Source organism: Quercus lobata, chromosome 4 (assembly GCF_001633185.2).
Source record: "Quercus lobata isolate SW786 chromosome 4, ValleyOak3.0 Primary Assembly, whole genome shotgun sequence".
NCBI classification, from domain to species: Eukaryota; Viridiplantae; Streptophyta; class Magnoliopsida; order Fagales; family Fagaceae; genus Quercus; species Quercus lobata.
The window spans coordinates 74874929-74896946 of NC_044907.1; the positions used below are offsets into that span (position 1 = coordinate 74874929).

The window sequence follows — 22018 nt, forward strand, 5'->3', positions numbered from 1 at the left end:
AATATTTTTAGCCTTTATGTCCAACCGTAAAGCAAAATGCCATATAAATAAAAAAAGAATTTGAAAAGGTGCTTCATATATAGCTGTTCTTCACCACCGTCATGAAATTACGGTCCTTTTCTATTACCTTTATATAAAGTGTAAAAAGTGCAAATGAGGCTGAGCAGTGCTTTGTCGAGAAACTTGCTTGGTTATAAAGGTGTTTAAATAATTTACAGTGCTTTGTCGAGCAACTTGCTTGGTAATTTGCTCTCTCTCTCTCTCTCTTTCTCTCTTTCAATTAGGCTCTCTTTCCTTTGAATGGGTTTGGGTTTGGGTTTTGATGCTCTGATTTCCATTCATTTTACTACAAACCAATTACTATCTAATAGGAACTGAATCCGGCCTTGTTTCAAGATGAGTATCAACGACGACGACTTTGACTTTGAGTAAGTTCTCATTTATCGCTCTTTAATTTCTTTCCTTTCACTTCCTCCCTGAAATAAAAAGATCTACATATGAAATCGTTTTCTTCTTCCTAGTATTTTTCTCCAGTTTGAATTGAATTTGAATATACTACTTTTTAACGTTTTTTTTTTTTTTTTTTTTTGGTTTGGCTTCGACGTAATTGTATTCGAAAAATTGAGTTTTTTTAAAGAAAAATAAGCCATATATTTTTTTTTTTGTTGACCAAATAAGGTTTTTTTTTTACTCATTTTTTCTGACACTATGAAACAGATTTTTTTCTCTATCGCCTTCTCTACGACGTGCTATGTGCAGTACAGTTTGAATTGAATTTGGAAATACTTTTTTTTTAACGTTTATTTTTTTGTTTCAAACATAAATGTTTTATAAAATTGAGTTATTTAAAAAAAAATTAATTAAATTATTTTATTTTCCATAATAACCTTAAATAAGCTGAACAACAATTTCTTAAATTTTCTTATTTAGCTTGTTGTTTGTTTTTGGGAAAAAAAAAATCAATGGAAAATAATTAGCCATATTTCTTCTATTGACCAAATAAAGTTTTCATTTGATAGGATTTTTAATTTTTAATTTTTTTATACTATTAAACTCTAGAAAATGCAAAAAGCTATCCAGGGCTGTCCCAGTAGTTAAGAGGAAGCTTAGTAGCCTTCGGATTCCAACGAATTCTGTAAGCCATCAAGGATTGTCAACATCATCACCATATTGTTCTTCAACATCTAGGTGGAAATTCGATGTCTTTCTCAGTTTTAGAGGGGAGGACACGCGTAGGAGTTTTACAGACCATCTATATGATGCCTTGAAAAGGAAGGGTGTTTTGACCTTTAGGGACGATGAAAAACTTGAGAGAGGAAAATCAATTTCACAAGAGCTCTTGAATGCCATAGAAGAATCTAGATTTACTATTATCATTTTCTCAAGAAACTATGCATCTTCGACATGGTGCTTAAATGAGCTTGAAAAGATCGTTAGATCCATGAAAGAGACAGGATTGACAATTCTGCCGGTTTTTTATGATGTGGATGCATCTAATATACGAAATCAGACAGGACCTTTTCAAAATGCTTTTGATGATCTTGAAGATCAATTTAAGGGAAATATGGAGAAAGTTGAAATATGGAGAGCTGCTTTGAGAGAAGTGGCTAATCTTGCTGGTTGGCCTTTACAAAATAGGTAATTTTCATGACAAGCTTATTTCTTTTGATATATTAAGTTATAAACGACAATAATTCTTTTACATACAATGAAGTATATAAATAGCTATTGGAATGTATCATAAAATGCTTGATTGAAATATTACATATAGTAGTTAAAATTCTGTTGTATTTTGGAAGTCTGTGCTCCTGTTATTTTTCATTCTTCCCTATTGTTGTTGTTATTTTTATTATTTTAAATCAAAAGGAACAGAATGCAGTGCAAATTAAAGCATGGAAAATTATGAATGCATATGGAAAAACCATACATCTATGCGCATACACTCGTTTAAAAATTTCATATGTAAAACCTCCTTTTCTTTCCCCATTAGTTTTCTTCAACCACCAATGTCATCAGAGAAATCAAAATACAATATCTTATTACATATAACCTTAGTTATTAAACCTAGAGCGGATGTTGACCCGGTGTATAAGTTGGGTCATTTGTTCAACCAGTAGGTCACTAGTTGAGCCACAAGATCAAATAAAAAAATTTCAAAATTATATATACATATACATATACATATACATATACATACATACATACATATATATATATATATATATGTGCAAATTTATGTAAGTTTGGGAAATCATAACATGAATATGTAAATTTTAAAAAATGGACATTTGCCTAAATTAAACTCACCATTATAATTCAAAATCAATGTTTCACAAGCAATAGCATTAGAAATTCTATAAAATTCACAAGCCAAATAAATGAATGTCATAAGATTGCAACAAAGTCTTTTCTAAATAAAATCTTGTTACATATCTTAAACTTCTGTATATTAAAAAAAAGGGCAAATCTCAAACTCTAATGCATATTGTTCCCAGTCTCTCACTAGTTGGTCCAATGACTCCATTTGCATGGATTACAATCCGGGCTTAAACTTGAAGCTCTAACTTCGTTGAAAACTCCAACATCAACCTTGTTATTAGATCCTCATTTTCATTAGGCTTCTCGCTCCTAGCTTCATATTGGTTACTAGGATCTCCATCATCATTGTCATCATCTTCAACCAACTCTTCCAAGTTTAGTTTATCTACATACATTTAAACTCTTGTATAAGGTCAAAAATGAAATAAAATGAAAATACATGCACCAACATAAGTGAATTTGCAATTAATGTAACAAACTAACCAATATCATTTTGGTTGTCTTGGATTGTACAAGCTGCTAATTCATTTTGGAATGTCTCCAATTCCTCCATTGTCCAATTTGTTGGCTCATCCTCTAATACCCAATTGGTATTCTCATGAAACACTTCAAATTTAATAGGATCATAGTTTCGATGCTTGAAGTAATTTCTTCACAAATTTATTATGCACGTGTTAAAAGTTAGAATTTGAAAGTAATGGAAATTGGAAGGAAGCAATTTAACAATTAGAGTTTTGCATGTAAATAATAATGATTGGTACCTTTGCTGCAGTCTTAGGTTGAAATGGACATAGAGTAGATCGTTAAGGCGTTGATGTTCCAATCTATTCTTTTTTTTTTTTTTTGTGAATGTGTTAAAAAATACTCCAATTGCAACCAGAAGATATAACAATTGTCCAACATTATACAACAACAACAACAAATTTAAACTACAAGTAAAATAAAAATAATAGCTAAGAGAATTTACAAAAATAAAAATAAAAATTCTTAAATATATTTAGACATTAATTTTTTTTTTTAATTTATTTATAGCCATCATTAATCATTGGGGGTGGCTCACTAATGTAGTAACTAAGTCACTAACTACAACTCTCTAGCCGTATCATAATTGATCTGCACATACAACATCAAAATTCACAATCAGTATCAGTAAAATTCTACCAAACACAAGTTACACAATACATAATAGATTAATTAATTGGTCTAATGTTTATCTCATAAACACTGCAACCAGAAGATATAACAATTGTCCAACATTATACAACAACAACAACAAATTTAAACTACAAGTAAAATAAAAATAATAGCTAAGAGTATTTACAAAAAAAAATCTTCTTAAATATATTTAGACATTAATTTTTTTTTTTAATTTATTTTATAGCCATCATAGGGGGTGGCTCACTAATGTAGTAACTAAGTCACTAACTACAACTCTAGCCGTATCATAATTGATCTACACATACAACAGCAAAATTCACAATTAGTATCAGTAAAATTCTACCAAACACAAGTTACACAATACATAATAGATTAATTAATTGGTCTAATGTTTGTCTCATAAACACTTACTACAAAGGTGCTAAGAGCCTTATAACTAAATTGATATTTCTTTGTGAGTCCAGGTTCAAAGAAAGCAAACATAGCATGTAAACTAAGTTAAAACATAGCATAATTTAGAAATTCAGAGAAAGCAAAGTGAGTAAAATAAATCAAATATTGTTAAAGTAAGAAAGCAAACATCAATGAAAAAATGTAAAATAAAGGCCCTCAAAATGAAGTACCCAAACAACCAAACAGCAAAATATGAAGAAGAGAGCCACGATTGAGAGTTTCAATAGGGCTTAGACTTCCATAGCTGATTGAGAGAATTGTGTTGGTTTTCTAGGAGAAACACCTTTAGGGTTGGGGGGTTTAGGTTAGGCTTAAATTTTCATTTTATCTTAAAATTAAATTTTCATGATGGACATGTCTCTATTTTTTAATTATTATAATTTTTTTAACTTTACCTTTGTCATTGATTTCTAACATTTTCTGGAGAAAAAAATTGGAGAGTGGAATGTTGTATCTGTGAGGGGTATTTTCATTAAGTCAGTCTCATAAAATTACTCACATGTGTCACATATATATGTGAAAAAACTCTAGGACGAAGCCTAAAAGAATTCATTTTAGTGGAAACTTTAATGATTTAGATGTAGTAATAGAAACTTTGTGTACTAAATTGTGAAAAGACCAAACTATAAGGGTAAATTATAATTACTCTATATATTTTGACTTGCTTTGGTAAGATAAGTTTACACACTAATTTCTCTGGTCAAAGTCTAACTCTAATTTCTTTTTTCTTTTTCTTTTTTGTTTTTTATTTTTTTATTTTTATAGAAATAGTACGTACTGGTTTTATTCATGAAACTGGAACATCAGCAACAACAAAATGTAAAATATCTTGTGGAATAGACTCCATCCAGACTAGCAAAGGAAAAGAAAGCTGTTTGTTTGTCTAGACCCTTTAAAACAGATTGTTTAACTTAATTAATTAGCTAAGCGATTACTTAGATTAATTATGAGATCTAGGTTAAACAATGATAAATCATATTATGCATAGCAACGAAAAAGTAAATAACACACAGATATGATCACTCAGGAAAACCAATAAAATAAACCTTTTCAAAGTAAAAACCTAGGGAGGATTTGACCTAATTATCCTCAAGGTAAAAAAAATCCACTAAAAGAGAATTGAAGTTTTTATAATAAAATTTAACCCTAAATCTATTACTATCTCCAATAGTAAGTTATTGACACGACCTTGTGCAAGCTCTGAATACATGGACTCTTTCTCTCTTGGATTTGCTTTGCACAAACACCCATGTTTGTGACTTTGAAATCTCACTCAAAAGTTTAGCAATACAAACTCTCCAGTTTGTGACTCCAAGACCACCCTTGAAGGTTTAAATCTCTAGCATCTTTGATAACTAGTGATGATAGCAACTTCTACAACATCGGATCTTGAGATTCTTCAAGCTGGTAGAAGACTTGAGAGGGATTTGGGTACAAAAGCCCTAGATCTACAATAGGAGCGACAAGATGCACTCTTCTCTCTGTAAAAATCCCAGCTAGGGTTAGCTTATAATGTCCTTTAAATACTATAGCAAGCAGATCACGATTTGGGTTTCAAACGGATAAGTTTGGGCTAATGGGCCAAACAAAAAATTATGCAGATACGATTTTTAATCGGTCGAACCTGACATATTTTGAATTCTTGAACTTGTAGTTTCCTTTTTTTTGTATTCTGACTTGCAATACCTTGAGCATTGTCTAATAAATCCTACAAACTCTAAGATCTATATCTGGACAAGTTTGTGCTCATAGTTTGCCAATTGTTCTAAACTTTTAGGACCTAACAAGAGCCTAGCTCCAAAATTATACGATTGGCAATCATGGACAACCATTCAACGATTCCTCTAGACTAGCCCTTCGAGAATTTAAGTTAAACGAACACCACTTTTGAAGACGTTTATAACACTTTTGTAACTCAATATGATGTTTTAACAATCCAAAATTACCTTTCTTCTCCAAAAAAAAAAAAAAAAAAAAAAAAAAACCAAAACAAAACAAAAAAAGAAACGATCCAAAATTACCCTAAGCCAAGTTATAGACTGGATTAAGTTCATGGTGAACATGTCAGCTGTTTTCAGAATGATTTTGGCTATGGCTCAATTACATTTTTTGTGTTAAATAAAATCCTTAAAAGCATATTTTAACCATTTTATTCACAAACCAATTGTTTACATGAGTATTATTCTAATTTATGGTCAATCAATGCTAACCTAAGTAATGCTATTAACTTGCTTTCCCATACTGATATTTTTGCTGCTAATAATATGTCCTGCTTCTCTACATCTTTCGCTGCCTTTTCAATTTTCTTTTTGGTTCGATAATTGGGAAGGCCCTTAATTGTTTCTTGGGAAATAATAACAATTGCCTGTAAGTTATCAACACGGATCTGTTTAAACTGAATATAACGTAAACTATAGCTCCCTACCAGCTGTCCATTTAACATGTATATACAATTATTTTACGGGTGGTTCTATCCATGTTGCTTGAGCTAATGAATTCATATTTATTTGACCACGGAGTATTATTGGCCAACATTTTCTTCCTTCCACACGCTTTTATGATTGTTTTGGACCATCACGTAATTATTGTTCTATCTTTCTTGCAGGCATGAAGCAGAATTTATCCAACACATTGTGGAAGTGATATTACATAAATTGAGTTCAGGTTTTTCAAGCATTCCCACCAACTTGGTAGGAATAGATTCTTCAGTGGAGGAATTGTTGACTTCATATTTAGGATTTATGAACGATGTTTACATGATAGGGATTTCTGGTATGGGGGGACTGGGGAAGACAACTCTTGCTAGAGTTGTTTATAATAAATTTCGTTGTCATTTTGAAGCTTCTAGCTTTGTTGCTAATATTAGGGAAGAGTCAGAAAAGCGCGGTTTGCTTCCATTACAAAAGCAGCTACTTGCACAAATTTTGGAGGAAAGAAATATAGATATATGGGATGTATACGGGGGAGTTGACATGATCAAGAAAAGGATACATCATAAGAAAGTTCTACTTGTCCTTGATGATGTTAATCAATTGCACCAATTAGAAATGTTGGCTGGAGAGCATGGCTGGTTTGGATTGGGGAGTTGGATCATCATAACAACTAGAGATCAACATTTGTTGGTCCAACATGGGGTGCATAAAATATATAAGCCTAATGGACTAAACCATGATGATGCCTTAAAACTTTTTTGTTTGAAAGCCTTAAAAAATGAGCATCCCCAAGAAGGTTACAAGCAGCTCTCCCAAGCTGTTGTATTCTATACTAAAGGCCTTCCGTTAGCTCTTGAAACTTTGGGTTCTTTTTTGGTTGGAAGAACAATAGATGAATGGCTAAGTGCATCGGAAAATTTTAGAAAAATTCCTAAAAGAGAAATATTTGACATACTTAAGGTAAGTTACGATGGACTAGAAAGAATGTGGCAAAATATATTTTTGGATATTGCGTGTTACTTTAAAGGGGAGAGAAAAGATCGCGTTATAGAGATATTAGAGAATTGTGGTTTTGATGCCCGAATTGGTATAAGTGTACTTGTGGATAAATCTCTCCTAAGCATAGGAAATAAAAAATTGTGGATGCATGATCTTCTACAAGAAATGGGTAGAGAAATTATTTGTCGAGAATCACTTGACGAACCTGGACAGCGTAGCAGATTGTGGCTTTGTAAGGATTTGTTTCATGTTTTGACAAATGCCACGGTAAGAATAATAGCAAAACTAGAATTTTATTTCAGTTACATGATTATAATAACATAAATTCATTCATTAAATTAGTTTTTTTTTTTAAATGATCCAATAGATAAGTAGTTACCTAAGTACTTAGGTAATGAAATATAAAATACAAATTTTCATTTAAGATGCTAATATTAACAAATTGTCTTTGAAGATTTCTTATATTTTACTCTGAAGACATAATGTGATTGTGTCATTGATTAAAGATTCGAATTCAATTTTGTGATTCAATCAACCAATCTTTCAATCTATAATGAAAGGCTTTTTTTTTTACAAAACATTGTTTATGGCCTTCATTTCTTTTTGTTTTTTTCCTTATCATTTTAAAAGAAATGTTGTAATTTCCTATTTAGATTTTTATTTTTATTTTTTTTTGGCTCTAAAAGGCACCTTTTAGTTTTAATGTATAACTATAAGAATAATATATAACAATTTTAATATATGAATTTTAAACACCATTCTGATGTAAACTTTTAATAAATCTGTCTTAATAACTTATCTGCTAATAGGGCTCGTAGTACACTTTTCTATCTTTTATTGTTAGATTAGAAGTTGGTCCCACCATTTGAGGGCTTCTTTTGGTGGAGGTGGAGAGGGGAAAATTCTTTAGGTACTCTAAAGAAATGGTGCCCATTCCACTCACATTTGTGCTAGATCCTAACATGAATTTAATGTCTACCATGAATGTAAGAGGAAGAAGCACTATTTTCTAAAAGTACCTAAGAATTACTCTTGAAGAGGAGGGGATGCAAAAAATAAATTGTTTCTCAAAGTTTCAAATAAACGGCAATTTCCCAAGGGTCCACCAATGGTTAAGAGGAGGTTATACACTTGGAAAACACAGGGTGTAGCTATTTTCATCTCTTTTGACACAATATAAACATGAGTAATTCTAGTTTTCTTATCTTTTGTTGTGCAATTAATTCACTGATTATTTGCTTTTGATTCTCAGGCAACAAAAACAATTCAAGCCATAGTCCTAAACAGTTATGAATGTGAAAGAGTCTGGAATTTTGAAGACTTTCCTGAAGTTTTTTCAAAGATGTATAATCTTAGATTGCTTAAAATTCACAATGTGCACATCCCGAATGGCCTCAATCATGTTTCTAATGGCCCAAGATTTCTCCATTGGATTGGGTATTCTTCAGAAAGTTTGCCATCCAGTTTCCAACCAAAAGAGCTTGTTGAACTTAATTTACAGTCTAGCAAAATTAAATATCTTTGGGAAGGAGTCAAGGTAATTTTGTTCATTAAGCTGCCTTTCTACTACTACTACTTTTTTTGGGTAAAAAGTACTACTACTACTTCTTCTTCTTCTTATTATCATCACTATTATTATTATTTCTTTTCTTTAGGAGTAGCTTCAATGCACTCCCCGCCTATTTGAGACTTTTGAGTTTCCTCCTTTCAATTATTGAATTTCCTTATATTAAAATTTATTTATCTTAGTAAAATAAATTCTATGTTTAATGGTAGTTTTTTTTTTTTTTTTTTTAACAGTATTTGGACAAACTAAAATGCATCAATCTTCAAGATTCCTATAACCTTATTCAGACACCTGACTTCTCAGGGGTTCCGAGACTTGAGAAACTAAATCTCACACGCTGTAGAAATTTGGTTGAGATCCACCCGTCTATTGGACTACTTAGTAAGCTGAATGTTTTAGATCTAAAAAGTTGCAAATCTCTTACCAATCTTCCGAGCATGACTACTAAAATGAAGTCCCTTATAATTCTTAATCTTTCTGGCTGTTCAAATATCAAGAAGATTCCAGAATTTAAGGGGATTATGAAAAGCCTATCAAAACTTTATTTGGATTGTACTGCTATCGAGAAATTACCCTCGTCAATTGAGTGCTTGACTGCCCTTACTTCACTAAATCTAGAATACTGCAGAAATCTCGAATGTCTTCCAAGAAACATAATTAGTTTGAGGTCACTTGAAATACTCATTCTTTCCGAATGCTCACAACTTGCCAACCTGCCAGATAACCTTTGGAAAATTAAGTGTTTGAAGGAACTTGATTTGAGTGGAACTGCCATTAGAGAAATTCCCTCTTCTGTTCTTGTCTTGAAAGATTTTGGATGTCTCAACTTTGGAAAGGTTGTGAGGCCTGAGTTTTCCCTAAAACAACTTAAACTGAGTAGGATGTCTCAACTTGAAGGAACAGGGCTTAATGGTATTGGCTGCTTCTCCTCATTAAAGTATTTAACACTAAGTGGAAACAGTTTTGCCAACCTACCCGCAAGCATTAGTCAACTTTCGAAACTGGAAGCTCTTGATTTGAGCAACTGCAGTATGCTTCAATCATTGTCAGACCTTCCATCAACCGTGAGATATATAAATGCTCAACATTGTTATTCCCTAGAACCGTCACTAACTAAACCACTAGTACTGTTTGAACCCAGCATTTTTCCAAACTCCAAGTGGCGTCCAGATAATGAGAGTGTAAGCAGTGTGGCATATACAATATTGAACCGTTACTTACAGGTAATGTCTTCTCTCTCCTGCATCCGATGCATAGTATATAACACCTTCTCTCTCTCAATGTTAAATGAAGTTAACATTTTTTTTTTAATGGTACAGGGAATTCGTCCAAAAGCTGGAAATGAAACTCCTACCAAAAGGAAAGCAGATAGATCTGGAACTGAATTTCAGATAATTATTCCCAGAAATGAAATTCTGCATTTGTTAACGCATCAAAACTTAGGCAAATCAGTATACATAAAGCTGTCTCCAAATTGGTGTAATAGTAGGTGGATGGGATTTGTTCTCTGCCTCCAAATTTCATATTCTCCTAATTCTGTTGATGAGTTTGATGTTTCCGGTGAGACATTTGGTTTTAGAGCTAATGTGATAAGCCTTGGTGATGGGTCTCGCGGTCATTATGCCTCTGAAATTTTCTTTAAGGTGTCATTTATTGTGGACCACATTTGGCTGTTGTATCTGTCTCGTGATGATTGGCTTGCTACTGTTCCGAATGGTGATCAATGCAGTCAGATTGAGGTTAAATTTGAGACCTCTAGCCCACACACTGAGGTGCGGATGTGTGGAGTCCGTTTGGTATATGAAGAAGATGTGGAATGGATTAACTCACAAATTGCAGAAGAAGCACAATGTAGTCGTGCTTCTGAAGAATCAATAAGATTCTTCAATAATGTCCCAAAAAAATAAAGAAAAAGAAAAGGAAAGATTCTCCAATGAAGGGTAATGACTCTCAAAACATCCTTCCTGTTACAAGTCTATAATAAAAAACAAGAAACAAAAAACTATTCTATCTTTTTTTCCTTTCAATCTGTACAATCCAATCCTTTTTCTTTTTAACATTCTAGGACACATCCAATTTTACACCCAGAGTGCGAGAACTTTTGCTTACAATTTTTTTGTTTTTTGTCTCAGTTTTTTATGTTTTAATGATTTTGCTGTTTGGTAGATGGTTCAGTCGTAGTTTGGCATCCTATTTGTAAGTTTCGGAGTATGATGCTATTTTTTATATTCACCTTGTGCTCGCAAATGTTAGACATTTTTTCCTGATAAATTTTTGAACTGCCAAAACTAGAGACTTATTTTCTTCTCTACATGTCATTGGTGTAATGCCTAAGCAGCCGAGACGAAACTCAATTTACTCACTCAACAGTATGATAGAATTATTAATTGCTTTCTTTTCGTTTCTTGTTTTTTTTTTTTTTTTGGTTAAAGTATCATATTAACTCAAGTTCTCACATATTTGTAGATGATGACGATGAAGATTGGCATTTCTGCAGAAAATGACTTTCAGGTTCTGTTTATACTTCGACTGGCTGCTAAATAAGGAGGATTTTGATAGGATGAATTTCAAATATGTCTACTGCTATGCTATGGAATGTGCACATGCATATATTTCAGTCAGCCAGACCATGTTTTGGATTTTTTTTTTTTTCTCTCTAAATCGTAGTATGTTTTAATGAATTTGTATATCGTTTCAGTCATAATGGTTTAAATTATTCAGATGACATATCCATGCATCTTGTTTGATAATGACAGTGGAGTCAGGATGTATATATATTTTTTTCAGGGGATCTATTCCTTCATAGACCAATTATATGGTTTAGTTTACAATGATTTTCATAGGATAAATTTCAAGTGAGGCTAGTGCTATTGGTTTACTTACAAGTTTAGTTTCCGACATTTATCTAATGTAAGTGGCTGAGTTAATGTCTATGAGACAATGAGTTGTGAACTTGGGACAAAACTTTTAGAAGTAGAGGCCGTTTGGATTGAGCGTTTTGCGCGTTTCAGTTTCAGCGTTTTGGGTTTTTTTTTTTTTTTTTTTTCCACGCGTTTCAAGGAGTAATGTGGTTACTATTCATACACTGTTTATGAACAGTAGCCGCAAAGGAGAACTTTTCCACTTTGAACAGTACATCCGTGCACTGTTCACGGACCTACAAATTCCACTTTTCAGCAATTTTTTCATTAAAAATAGGTTCCATGGTACCATTCACACGTTTAAAAATTATTTTGCTACAGTATTTTCAGTTTCAGCAAAAATAAGCTCAATCCAAACAGACCTGTAATCTGTTTTTATGAATCTAGCTATAGTATCAAATAAGCATTAATTTTATTGTTTAGTCTTGAGCATTTTCCTTGCAATTCAAAGTTGAATGTTTCAACGAAGTTTCTTCTTTAGAATATAACCTGTTAATGGTTATGCTTGCCATAAACCCTGTTATATTCTACTATGCATCAGGGGTTGTTAGAAGATGAGGCTGACATCATTTAGGACCCCATGTCAATCTTGGGGCATGGAATCTAGGTGGGAGTCTAGACTGTCTAGTATGGGCCTCGTGGCCTTCGTTGTACAATTCAGAGGGAAAGGCCTTTGGATCAGATTATTGACAGGATCTACAGTACATGCATTTTACTTGTTCTTGGGTCAAGTTACATTAGTAGGCAAAAACAGGTTATTAGTTTAAAAAAGTCTTCATTTCTACAAAATCGACCCTAACCTTACTCTTTCTGTGCAATTTATGATCGTATAGCATGCAAATTTGGAACCTTAGAGCATTTATATCAGCCAGTCTAAATTTTTTCTTTTATTTTAGTATAAGAATCTACTTTTTCTATTTTATATAGTCACTTTTACAAAATACCACGCTAGGAAAAACCGGTTAAGGAAAAACATTCTACATTCTAGGCTTGTTAGACCAAACCAGTTTTGAATGCTTAGTTCGATATATGATATTTCAGCCTTTCAAACATCAAAAACAAGAGAGAATATTTGAGTGAACTGAGTAGGATGGGAAAATAATTTATTTGTAAGTTGTTACCCAGGACTCAATTTTGCATGAAACTAATTTTTGTTCAATACTTCAATTCATTACATTTGTATTTGTATTGAGAGTTAAAAAGGGGCCAAATACTCATTCATCACTCTTCATTTTGATAATAACAAGATATTAAAGTTTTCTTTGTCTACTTGCAAAGAGAGAGAGAAATGAGAACTTATATAAGAAGTTACACCGGGAAGGTGTGGCCTTTGTACAGGAGAGAGAGGGGTTTTATTACATGCGTGCCACTTACACAAAAATATCAAATCAAATTGGCTTCAATTTGATAATTTTGTTTTATTATCTTAAAAAGACATGGGAAAACACTAGAAAGCATCAAAGGTACTGGTTAACAAGGATTGACATTGAGAAAATGAAGAAACTATTTGCCTTAATGCCTGTTGTACTTCCTTGAGAATTAGCTGGAAATTTGATTTGAGATTTGTGTGATTTTATTTTATTTTTTTGTTTTTTTTATAAATAAATTTGATAGTTAGAAGTTGAGAATTTTAACTTTAAATGCCTTCAATAAAAATACCTAGAAGATACCAAAATTTGTATGATTTATTGTTAAATGGAAGGAAAATTATGTTTTTTTACATTTACAAATGATAATGTACAATTTATGTTGTCGATTAATTAAACATGTACACCATTGTACACATTTGCATGCATAATATACAAGATTGCATATTGTGCATTGTTCATGCAAATGTATACACTTGAACCATAAATGTAAACATATAGAGGTTAATAAACCGGAAATTTTTAATATTAAAATTAATTATTATTATTATTATTATTATTATTATTATTATTATTTTTATAAAAAACTTTTAAAAATATTTTCTAACCAGGTAACTTTTCCATTGTCTTGGATTAAATGGAATTATTAAGATTTTAAAAGATGTGCAATGAGCTAATAACATATGTCAAGGTTGGGAGAAAGAGCTTGGCTTCAGTGAATGGGACAGTGAGGAAAAGTGAAGTTATTAAAAAGCATAATAAGCCATAATCATAAATGCCAAAATTTTGAGATGTGCGTCATTAGTCAGTTTTATCAAGACACAACATAGATATTTTCAATTTCAATCATAGATGAAAAGAGATCTTATTAGTTAGCCTAACTAAATTACTTTTGTGGGTAAAAAAACAAATTAACCTTTTGGAAATATTCAACTAATAAAACAAGCTTTTTTTTTTTTTTTTTTTTGGCTAAACAACAACTTTATCATTCAACAAACAAAACAAAGGCTGTCATTCTTACAAGCATCAGCAATTACTACAGGGAGACTATACATATTGAAACAACAAGCTCTACAAAATTTCATTGCATACTTTGCAGCCACATGGGCAACAATATTGCAACATCTCCTAACCCAAGTAAAATTACAATTCAAAAAGAGTTTACGAGTATCATGTATATTACTAATAATAGTAGCAATGGACCAATCAGGCTGCAATGCAGATGTGGTTAAGGGATCAAAACAGGACTTGGCATCTCCTTCGATGATGATATGCTGCCATTTTTCTTTTTGCGCTAGCTGGATTGCCCAATATACAGCTGTAGCTTCAGCTTGCATTGGAGAGCACCATTCATGCCTTTTAGCCCAAACTCTAAGCACCTCTCCATCGTTAGTTCTTAGTACAAAACAAAACAAAGCACTGAGAGAAATAGTACAAATTATCAAGAAAAAAGCACGTTACCCACGAACCACGGTGAATGCTTATTATTTAGAGAGGGAGTCAATGCCATGACTATTTTTACAATTTTACCACGGCTTGTTCATGTGGTAACTTGTGAGTGATGGAATGATGAACCCATATAGACCTATTATTTTCTCCCACTACTTACAACTTGTAACATCCGCGAGTTGTGACTAAATCTGTAAAAATTGTTGTGATAGTAGACTTATTCTTATTTAAGGAGTATTAATAAATACTCTTTTTAAATATTTAATATACAATTTTCGAAATAAAAGGCAATGGTGAAATAATTAACAGGAAAAGGCAATGGTGAGAGAGGATGACCGTGATATAATCATCTAATGTTAATTTAAAAAATCATTATAAATACCTCATGTGGGGGCCAGTTAATCAGGAGGTACTGTTAAGGCTGTACTAATTGGGCTTATGGCCCAATCTAAGGACATTAGTCAATCCGAGGATATCCAGATAAGATTATAAGGGGAACGGAGTAAAGAGAAAAGTAGAGATAATATGAGATAAGTCTTACGAATGTTCGAAGAGAAAAGTCATCTCGGCAACAAGGGTCCGAGGTCAGTAAGAGTGTCATATCATCATAGACTTTGTTCGAAGTTACATCACAACTAAAAGTTGGACATTGAACAAGGGGTAAGAAAGGAGGAGGGCAACAAATATCTTCAAAAAGTTGCCACCTTCATATTAAATGCCTCCCAACCAACTCTCTGACCGCATTAATGTGGAGATGATACCTGAACAGTGGTCAAGTAGCCTTACAGCTACTAGTTGATAGTTCTGGGAGGCGTTGGATGGGACAGGAAGGAGTTCTCAGAATCTAACCTACACGTATATGGTAGGGATGATACCAAGACTGTGGTATATAGCATGGAAAGATGTACTAAAAAGGGGAGGGAAGAAATCAAGCAATTTTTTACGATAAGACTATGAACTCTTGTAACTCTGTTGATTAACAAGACAACATAATATAAGCTCCTCAGGCCACTTCGAGGACAGATTTTCTCATCTTACTTGTGTTTAATAGTCTTAAATTAGTAAATTTTATCGTTTTTCTTCTAGAGTAGATTTAGTTCTTTCACCCACGCTCTAAAAATTTATTGTTTAGGCTTCTTGGGTTAAAACCCAATCCTATATTGGGCCCAATCCAATTTCAGTCCTTACACCTCATTTTATAATCAGACTAAAATTTAAATTTTTCAAAAACCTTGGTCTAGGGGGTAATATTGTCATTTCACAAATTTCAAGGGTAAAAATTGAAAAAAAAAATGTCATTTCATGTAATCACAAGGCTTGAGAATTTCACCCAATGGACAATTAGAATTTCCAAAGATATTAAAACAATCACTTTACATAGGAAATCAAAACTCTAGATTGAAAATACTAAAGAATAAAATATCATTAATTGAAAAATATCCTTGAAATGGACTAGAATGCAGACGATTGTAATTTTTTTTTTTTTTGGAGAAAAAAAAGGTAATTGATTGTAAGGGACAGATTTTGGGGCCCAAGCCCAACGAGCGAGCGATTCTGGCCCGAAAGACCCTCAACAATGAATTTGTAGAGAGTGGGACGTAGAACTAGGTCTTGACAGAGTAAACGTAATTGTTAGTAAGCCATGCAACCATTTGAACGTGGGAATACTTCATTAAGTTTCTTGGGATAACAGTTCTTAGGGCTGTACCCAAAGTTTTGTTTACAGAGTTCCTTTCTTTCTCTCTCTTCCTTTCCTTACTTTTTTGCTCTCCAGCTTCCGATCCCCTGATCATGGGGGTTTTCTTCTCTTATATAGCATCCTTCGAATGATAATGACCCTACACTTGTTGATCATCTGGGCCTCTGCTTGAGTGCCTGTCCCATAGGACATCCTCCTCCCTTTTCTGTGAGTTGCACTGGCCAAGATAATATTGTTCTCCTGTCCTCTCCACATTAATGCGGCTGGAAAAGTAGCTCCCTTGCATTTAATGCGGCAGTTGTGGTTGCCCCCTGAACGTCTAGCATTTTCCTTTGATTTTGGATGACCTTTCACCATGTTAAGAGTGTGAATTGGACTCCCGTTTGGCGCGTCCGAGGAGACAATCCTCCTCGAACGCCTCTTAAACAAGCCCGGCCCGGCCCAACAGGGTTGTGCTGGAAGCCCTCTGGCCATGTCCTCACTTCTTGTTATGGTTGGGCTCCGCATGGGCACCAAGGCCCACTGTTGACTGATGAACTTTACCCCCACAATAGCCCCTCAAAATTCCGACTCTTTCTTCTTGATCCGAGGAGGAAAGGCGGGATTTTGATACCTACTGGATAGTTCGCTGTGGATCCCCGCTTCACCCGTGTGGGGATGTGCCCTCACGTGCCTCATTAATGCTGCAGGCATTTAATGACCCGGGGGGGATTAATTGCAGCTTTTGGAGCTTTACGCTCTGCCAATCCAACGGTTGGAGATCAGATCAACGGTGGACATTATTCCATTTGCTCTGGGCGGGAGCATGTCTGTTCAACTGCCTCTGAGTATATAAGGTTTTAAAGGCGTCCGTTCCTTACTTCTAACGAACGCTCCAGTATTCAGAACGTCTCAGCGCCTTCTCCTTCAGCACGCCCTTACCTTCGCCGTCATTCTCTTGAAGACTCCGCCGAGTTCCTTTCCCATAAGTGCGCGCAATTTACCTTCTCCTTCTCTGTTACTCTTCTTTAGGCAAACTCCCTTCATGTTGTATAGGATTAGGGGGAATGGGTAGGCTTGAAAAAATGGTAGACTCTCCGTCCAGTATAGCGGGCTTCAGGGCGAAGTATCGTATTCCTCCGGAGGTAGGCCTAGAGTATTGCCACCAAGAGGAAATTTTGTTCAAGAGGGGAACAGGGGAGGTCGCAATTCCAATGATAGCCTTCGTGGAAGGAGGAATGACGATTCTAATGGGGAGAATAACTAGGGACTACCTACGTAGTCATAGATTGGCCCCCCATCAGTGTACCGCTAACCTGTTTCGTATCTTGGGGTGCGCCAACGCCTTAAACAACCAGATGAACCTCGGCCTTTCATGGCACGACGTGGTTCATCTCTATGAATGCCATAAGCTCGGTGACTCATACTACCTAAATTCCAGAACTGACGAAGTGAGGTTGATATCTTGCCTTCCCAAGTCCAGCAAAGGCTTGAAGGAAGACCATCTGATCGTCTCCGGACCATGGCATGACGGCATTCACTATCCGACTAGGGCGGGAACGCTAGGTGGGGTGTCACAGGACTAGATTCCATGGGGAGGACCTTAGTTTTGAGCCCTCCTCCCTTTTTTCTTTCTTTCTTTCTTTTTCTTTCTATTTTAAACTTGTTGGTTTGGTTGCATGCCTCCTCGGACTAACACAAACCCTTTAACGGCCTTTGCAGACAAGGAGCGAACATCCCCTCAGCTGAGCTTGGTCAACGTCCCGGCTCTAAATTACCTCCTGAGATTTGAGATTTTCGTGAGCGAGGACGGACAATTACGGTCGGCTCCTTTGATTTTGGACTACGTTCCCCTCACTCGATCCTTGGTAGACCCCGGCCAAGCTATAAGGGCTGGCAGTCCAAGATTGGCACGCATTGATGTATCCATACCGAGGTTCCTTGCTTCAACAGACTTACCCCCTATTCAACTGCCTCCCCAACGCGCCTTTCCAGCAGTGGTTATCCTGGAGGAGGAGGCTGGTTCTTCGCATTCATCCTTAGAGGAACAAATAGACCAGTTCCAATTTACCGAGGAAGGAGAGGCGTCGGCCAGGGTAGTAGAGCTCTCGGACTCCGACGCCGATTTAAACCGTGCCTCAGCGGCTCCTGATACTGGTTTAGTCATTGCACAAGTTAATACCAGCGAAGAAATTGAAGAAGAAGGAATGGACTTAAAGCCGAGGACTGGCCTCAGGGGCCTTCTATCCAACAGGAGCAAGGGGCAGTGCTTTAAGGATGTCTTGAAGGAACAAGCTGCCACTAAGGCTCCTGCTCCTCCTCTCCCTCGCCCCTCGTCGGACGCGGCTCTGCAACCTATGCCTAACTTAAGGCGGAAAAGGCAGGTAGAAGAAACGGAGGAGGGAGAGATTGGCCGTGAGAAGGCCAAGCCTCAGAAGAAGGGCAAGGAGACGAAAGAGCCCCGAGAGAAGAGGACTAGGTCCACTGATACCCGAGATGAGGCAGCCACTCGTAGGGAACAACGAATATGGTCGCTGCGGATCGAATTGGACGGCGCCCCGATCCCCTAGGATGCGACCCTATGGGAATCCCAATGAGAGCAGGCATCATACTTGGCCGAGGCCCTGCAGCAACCTCTTCTCTTGCCTCGTGATATGGAAGGGCTCAGAAAGACTCGTCAGCCAGAACTTTTCATGTCACTGAAGAGGGACATGGCCATGGTAAGTGAAATCTTCTATCTCGTCCCTATATTGTGCACCATATTATCGTCATGTTTTAATAGGGTTTTTATTTACTTCCGAGCGCAGGTCACTCAACAAATTTTTGTTGCGGAGGAATAGGCCAAGAAGGCTCGCGAGGACTTGCATAGGGAGGCTCAGTCCCGCTATGCCGCTGAGAAGGCTGCTAGCGATCTCAAACAGGATTTTGATCGTCAGGATAAAGAAATAAAGGAGGTGAAGAAGGCTCATGCGAGCGTGGAGGCCGGCCTTAAGAATGTCGAAAAGCAAGCTGATGATCTGCGCATAAAGCTCCTCTAATCTGAGGAGAAACTTATGGCGGAGCAACAGGCGGTCTCCACGCTCAAGGCTGAGCTTGCAAGGACCAAGGAGGAAGCCCGCTTGGCCAAGGAAGCTGCTGAGAAGGCTATGGCGGCCTCATATGAGCGTGGAGTTCGTGATACTGAGGCTAGGCTAGTCGAGGAGGTAGCCATTGTCTGTAGGGAATACATCATCACGTCCTGGGGTGTAGCCCTGGATCGGGCAGCTGTCCCAGCGGATTCTGACCTCAGGAAGGCTGAGAACATCTTCTTCCCAGAGGATGTACGCGAAATTCCTGACGAGGATGCCTCCAAAGAGCCCCTTCCAACAGACTCCTTTATTCTCGAGGCTGGGGGCAATGAGCAGGCCGCGCAGGACAAGCCACCCGAGGACAGCCTTTCCATCAACGAGATCGTCGCATAGGCCAAGGAGGTTGCCCCGGGGACCCAAGCAGCTGATGGTCAACCCACTCCTGCTTAGGGCTCTTAGGAGACTAGTGTAGGATTTATTTGTCTCATCTTTTATATTTTGTTTTGTTTTGCCTCGCCAGTGTTTGTAAACAGAACTGCTTTTGGATTTTAATGATAAAGGTTATTTTCTTTCAAATATTATTGTCTTCTTCTTTTTTTGTTTTCATCATGAATGGATGTCCATTCCATCACTAACTGTTGATAACCGAGCGTAAGTGAATGAATACGTGAATAGAACGATAGTTAATAGTTAGGCGTACTGGCTGCGAACCTTATTTTCTCCAAGTCCCTGGTCCGAAGAGCCAGACAGGATTTGGGCCCTATTTAACACTTAGGGAGAACTGCATAGCGGTTAATTTCCCCCAAGTCTGTGGCCGAGGAGCCATGCAGGACTTGGGTTCTGTTTAACACTTGGCAAGAATAGCTTAATTGTTAATGTCCCCCAAGTCTGTGGTCCAGGGAGCTATGCAGGACTTGGGTTCTGTTTAACACTTGGCAAGAATAGCTTAATTGTTAATTTCCCCCAAGTCTGTGGTCCAGGGAGCCATGCAAGACTTGGGTTCTGTTTAATACTTCGTGAGAACCATTTTGCGGTTAATTTCCCCCAAGTCTGTGGCCGGGAAGCCATGCAGGATTTGGGTTCTGTTTAACTCTTGGTGAGAATAGTATCGCGGTTAATTTCCCCCAAGTCTGTGGCCGAGGAGCCATGCAGGACTTGGGTTCTGTTTAACACTTCGTGAGAACCATTTTGCGGTTAATTTCCCCCAAGTCTATGGTCGGGAAGCCATGCAGGACTTGGGTTCTGTTTAACTCTTGGTGAGAATAGTATCGCGGTTAATTTCCCCCAAGTCTGTGGCCGAGGAGCCATGTAGGACTTGGGTTCTGTTTAACTCTTGGTGAGAATAGTATCGCGGTTAATTTCCCCCAAGTCTGTGGCCGAGGAGCCATGCAGGACTTGGGTTCTGTTTAACTCTTGGTGAAAATAGTATCGCGGTTAATTTTCCCCAAGTCTGTGGCCGAGGAGCCATGCAGGACTTGGGTTCTGTTTAACACTTCGTGAGAACCATTTTATGGTTAATTTCCTCCAAGTCTGTGGCCGGTAAGCCATGCAGGACTTGGGTTCTGTTTAACACTTACGTAAGTAACTGGATAGTAACACGGCATTTAAAAATTATATCTTTCATTAATAACAGTACCTTTTCAGGTTGTTTACATTCCAAGGGCGTGACACTACATGTTCGTCCAAGTCTTCCAAAAAGTAGGCTCCTATGCCGGCTACAGAAGTGATGCGGTACGGTCCCTCCCAATTTGGTCCGAGCTTTCCCCATGCGGGGTTCCTCGCAGCGCCTAAGACCTTCCTCAGTACTAGATCCCCAGGCGCTAATGGTCTGGACTTCACCTTGGCGTCGTAACCTTACTTGAGCTTTTGCTGATAGTTAGCTAAGTGGACCATCGCCCCCTCCCTTCTTTCGTCGATGAGGTCCAAGCTCTTTTCTAGAAGCTTGTTATTGGTAGCGGGGCAGAAGGTGGTGGTCCTCTGGATTGGGAAGTTCACCTCCAGTGGAATGACAGCCTCGGCCCCATAGGTCATTGAAAAAGGGGTTTCCCCTGTGGACCTACAAGGCGTGGTGCGGTATGTCCACAAGACATGGGCTAACTCCTCTACCCATCTTCCCTTTGCGTCATCTAGTCTCTTTTTCAGTCCGTTCATTATGGTCTTGTTGATGGCTTCTGCTTGTCCATTACTCTGGGGGTAAGCTGGCGTGGAGTACTGGTTAACAATTCCCAGCTCACTGCAGTACCTTCTGAAGGCTTTGCTGTCAAACTGGAGCCCGTTGTCCGACACCAGGGTGTGCGGGGTGCCAAACCTGGTGACTATATTTTTCCAGAGAAACTTCTTGACATCGACGTCCCTAATGTTTGCCAGTGCCTCAGCCTCCACCCATTTGGTGAAGTAGTCGGTGCCAACGAGAAGAAATTTTCTGTTCCCTGTTGCTTTGGGGAACGGGCCAAGTATATCTAGGCCCCATTACGCAAATGTCTAGGGACTGGACAATGGGTTTAGCTCTCCACCAGGCTGGTGTATGCTCGGAGCGAATCTCTGGCATTGGTCGCACTTCTTCACATACTCTAGGGCTTCCTTATGCATGCTCGGCCACCAATAACC

At 36.9% G+C, this 22018-nt stretch overlaps 1 protein-coding gene across 1 annotated transcript; it reads left to right on the forward strand.

The window, feature by feature from the left end:
- The first annotated feature begins 291 nt into the window (after positions 1–291).
- Positions 292–10835, forward strand: LOC115985799 (TMV resistance protein N-like). Its single transcript, XM_031108697.1, has 6 exons — positions 292–428; positions 1060–1638; positions 6536–7628; positions 8614–8898; positions 9162–10151; positions 10248–10835. Exons 1-6 carry the CDS (start codon positions 397–399, stop codon positions 10833–10835), a joined length of 3567 nt encoding a protein of 1188 aa, XP_030964557.1. The 5' UTR covers positions 292–396.
- Positions 10836–22018: the final 11183 nt, after the last annotated feature.

Coding starts and splice junctions, on each gene's coding strand:
- LOC115985799 (XM_031108697.1), top strand. CDS start 397: ATGAGTATCAACGACGACGACTTTGACTTTGA. Junction 7,629..8,613: donor ATGTTTTGACAAATGCCACG/GTAAGAATAATA, acceptor TTTGATTCTCAG/GCAACAAAAACAATTCAAGC. Junction 8,899..9,161: donor ATCTTTGGGAAGGAGTCAAG/GTAATTTTGTTC, acceptor TTTTTTTAACAG/TATTTGGACAAACTAAAATG.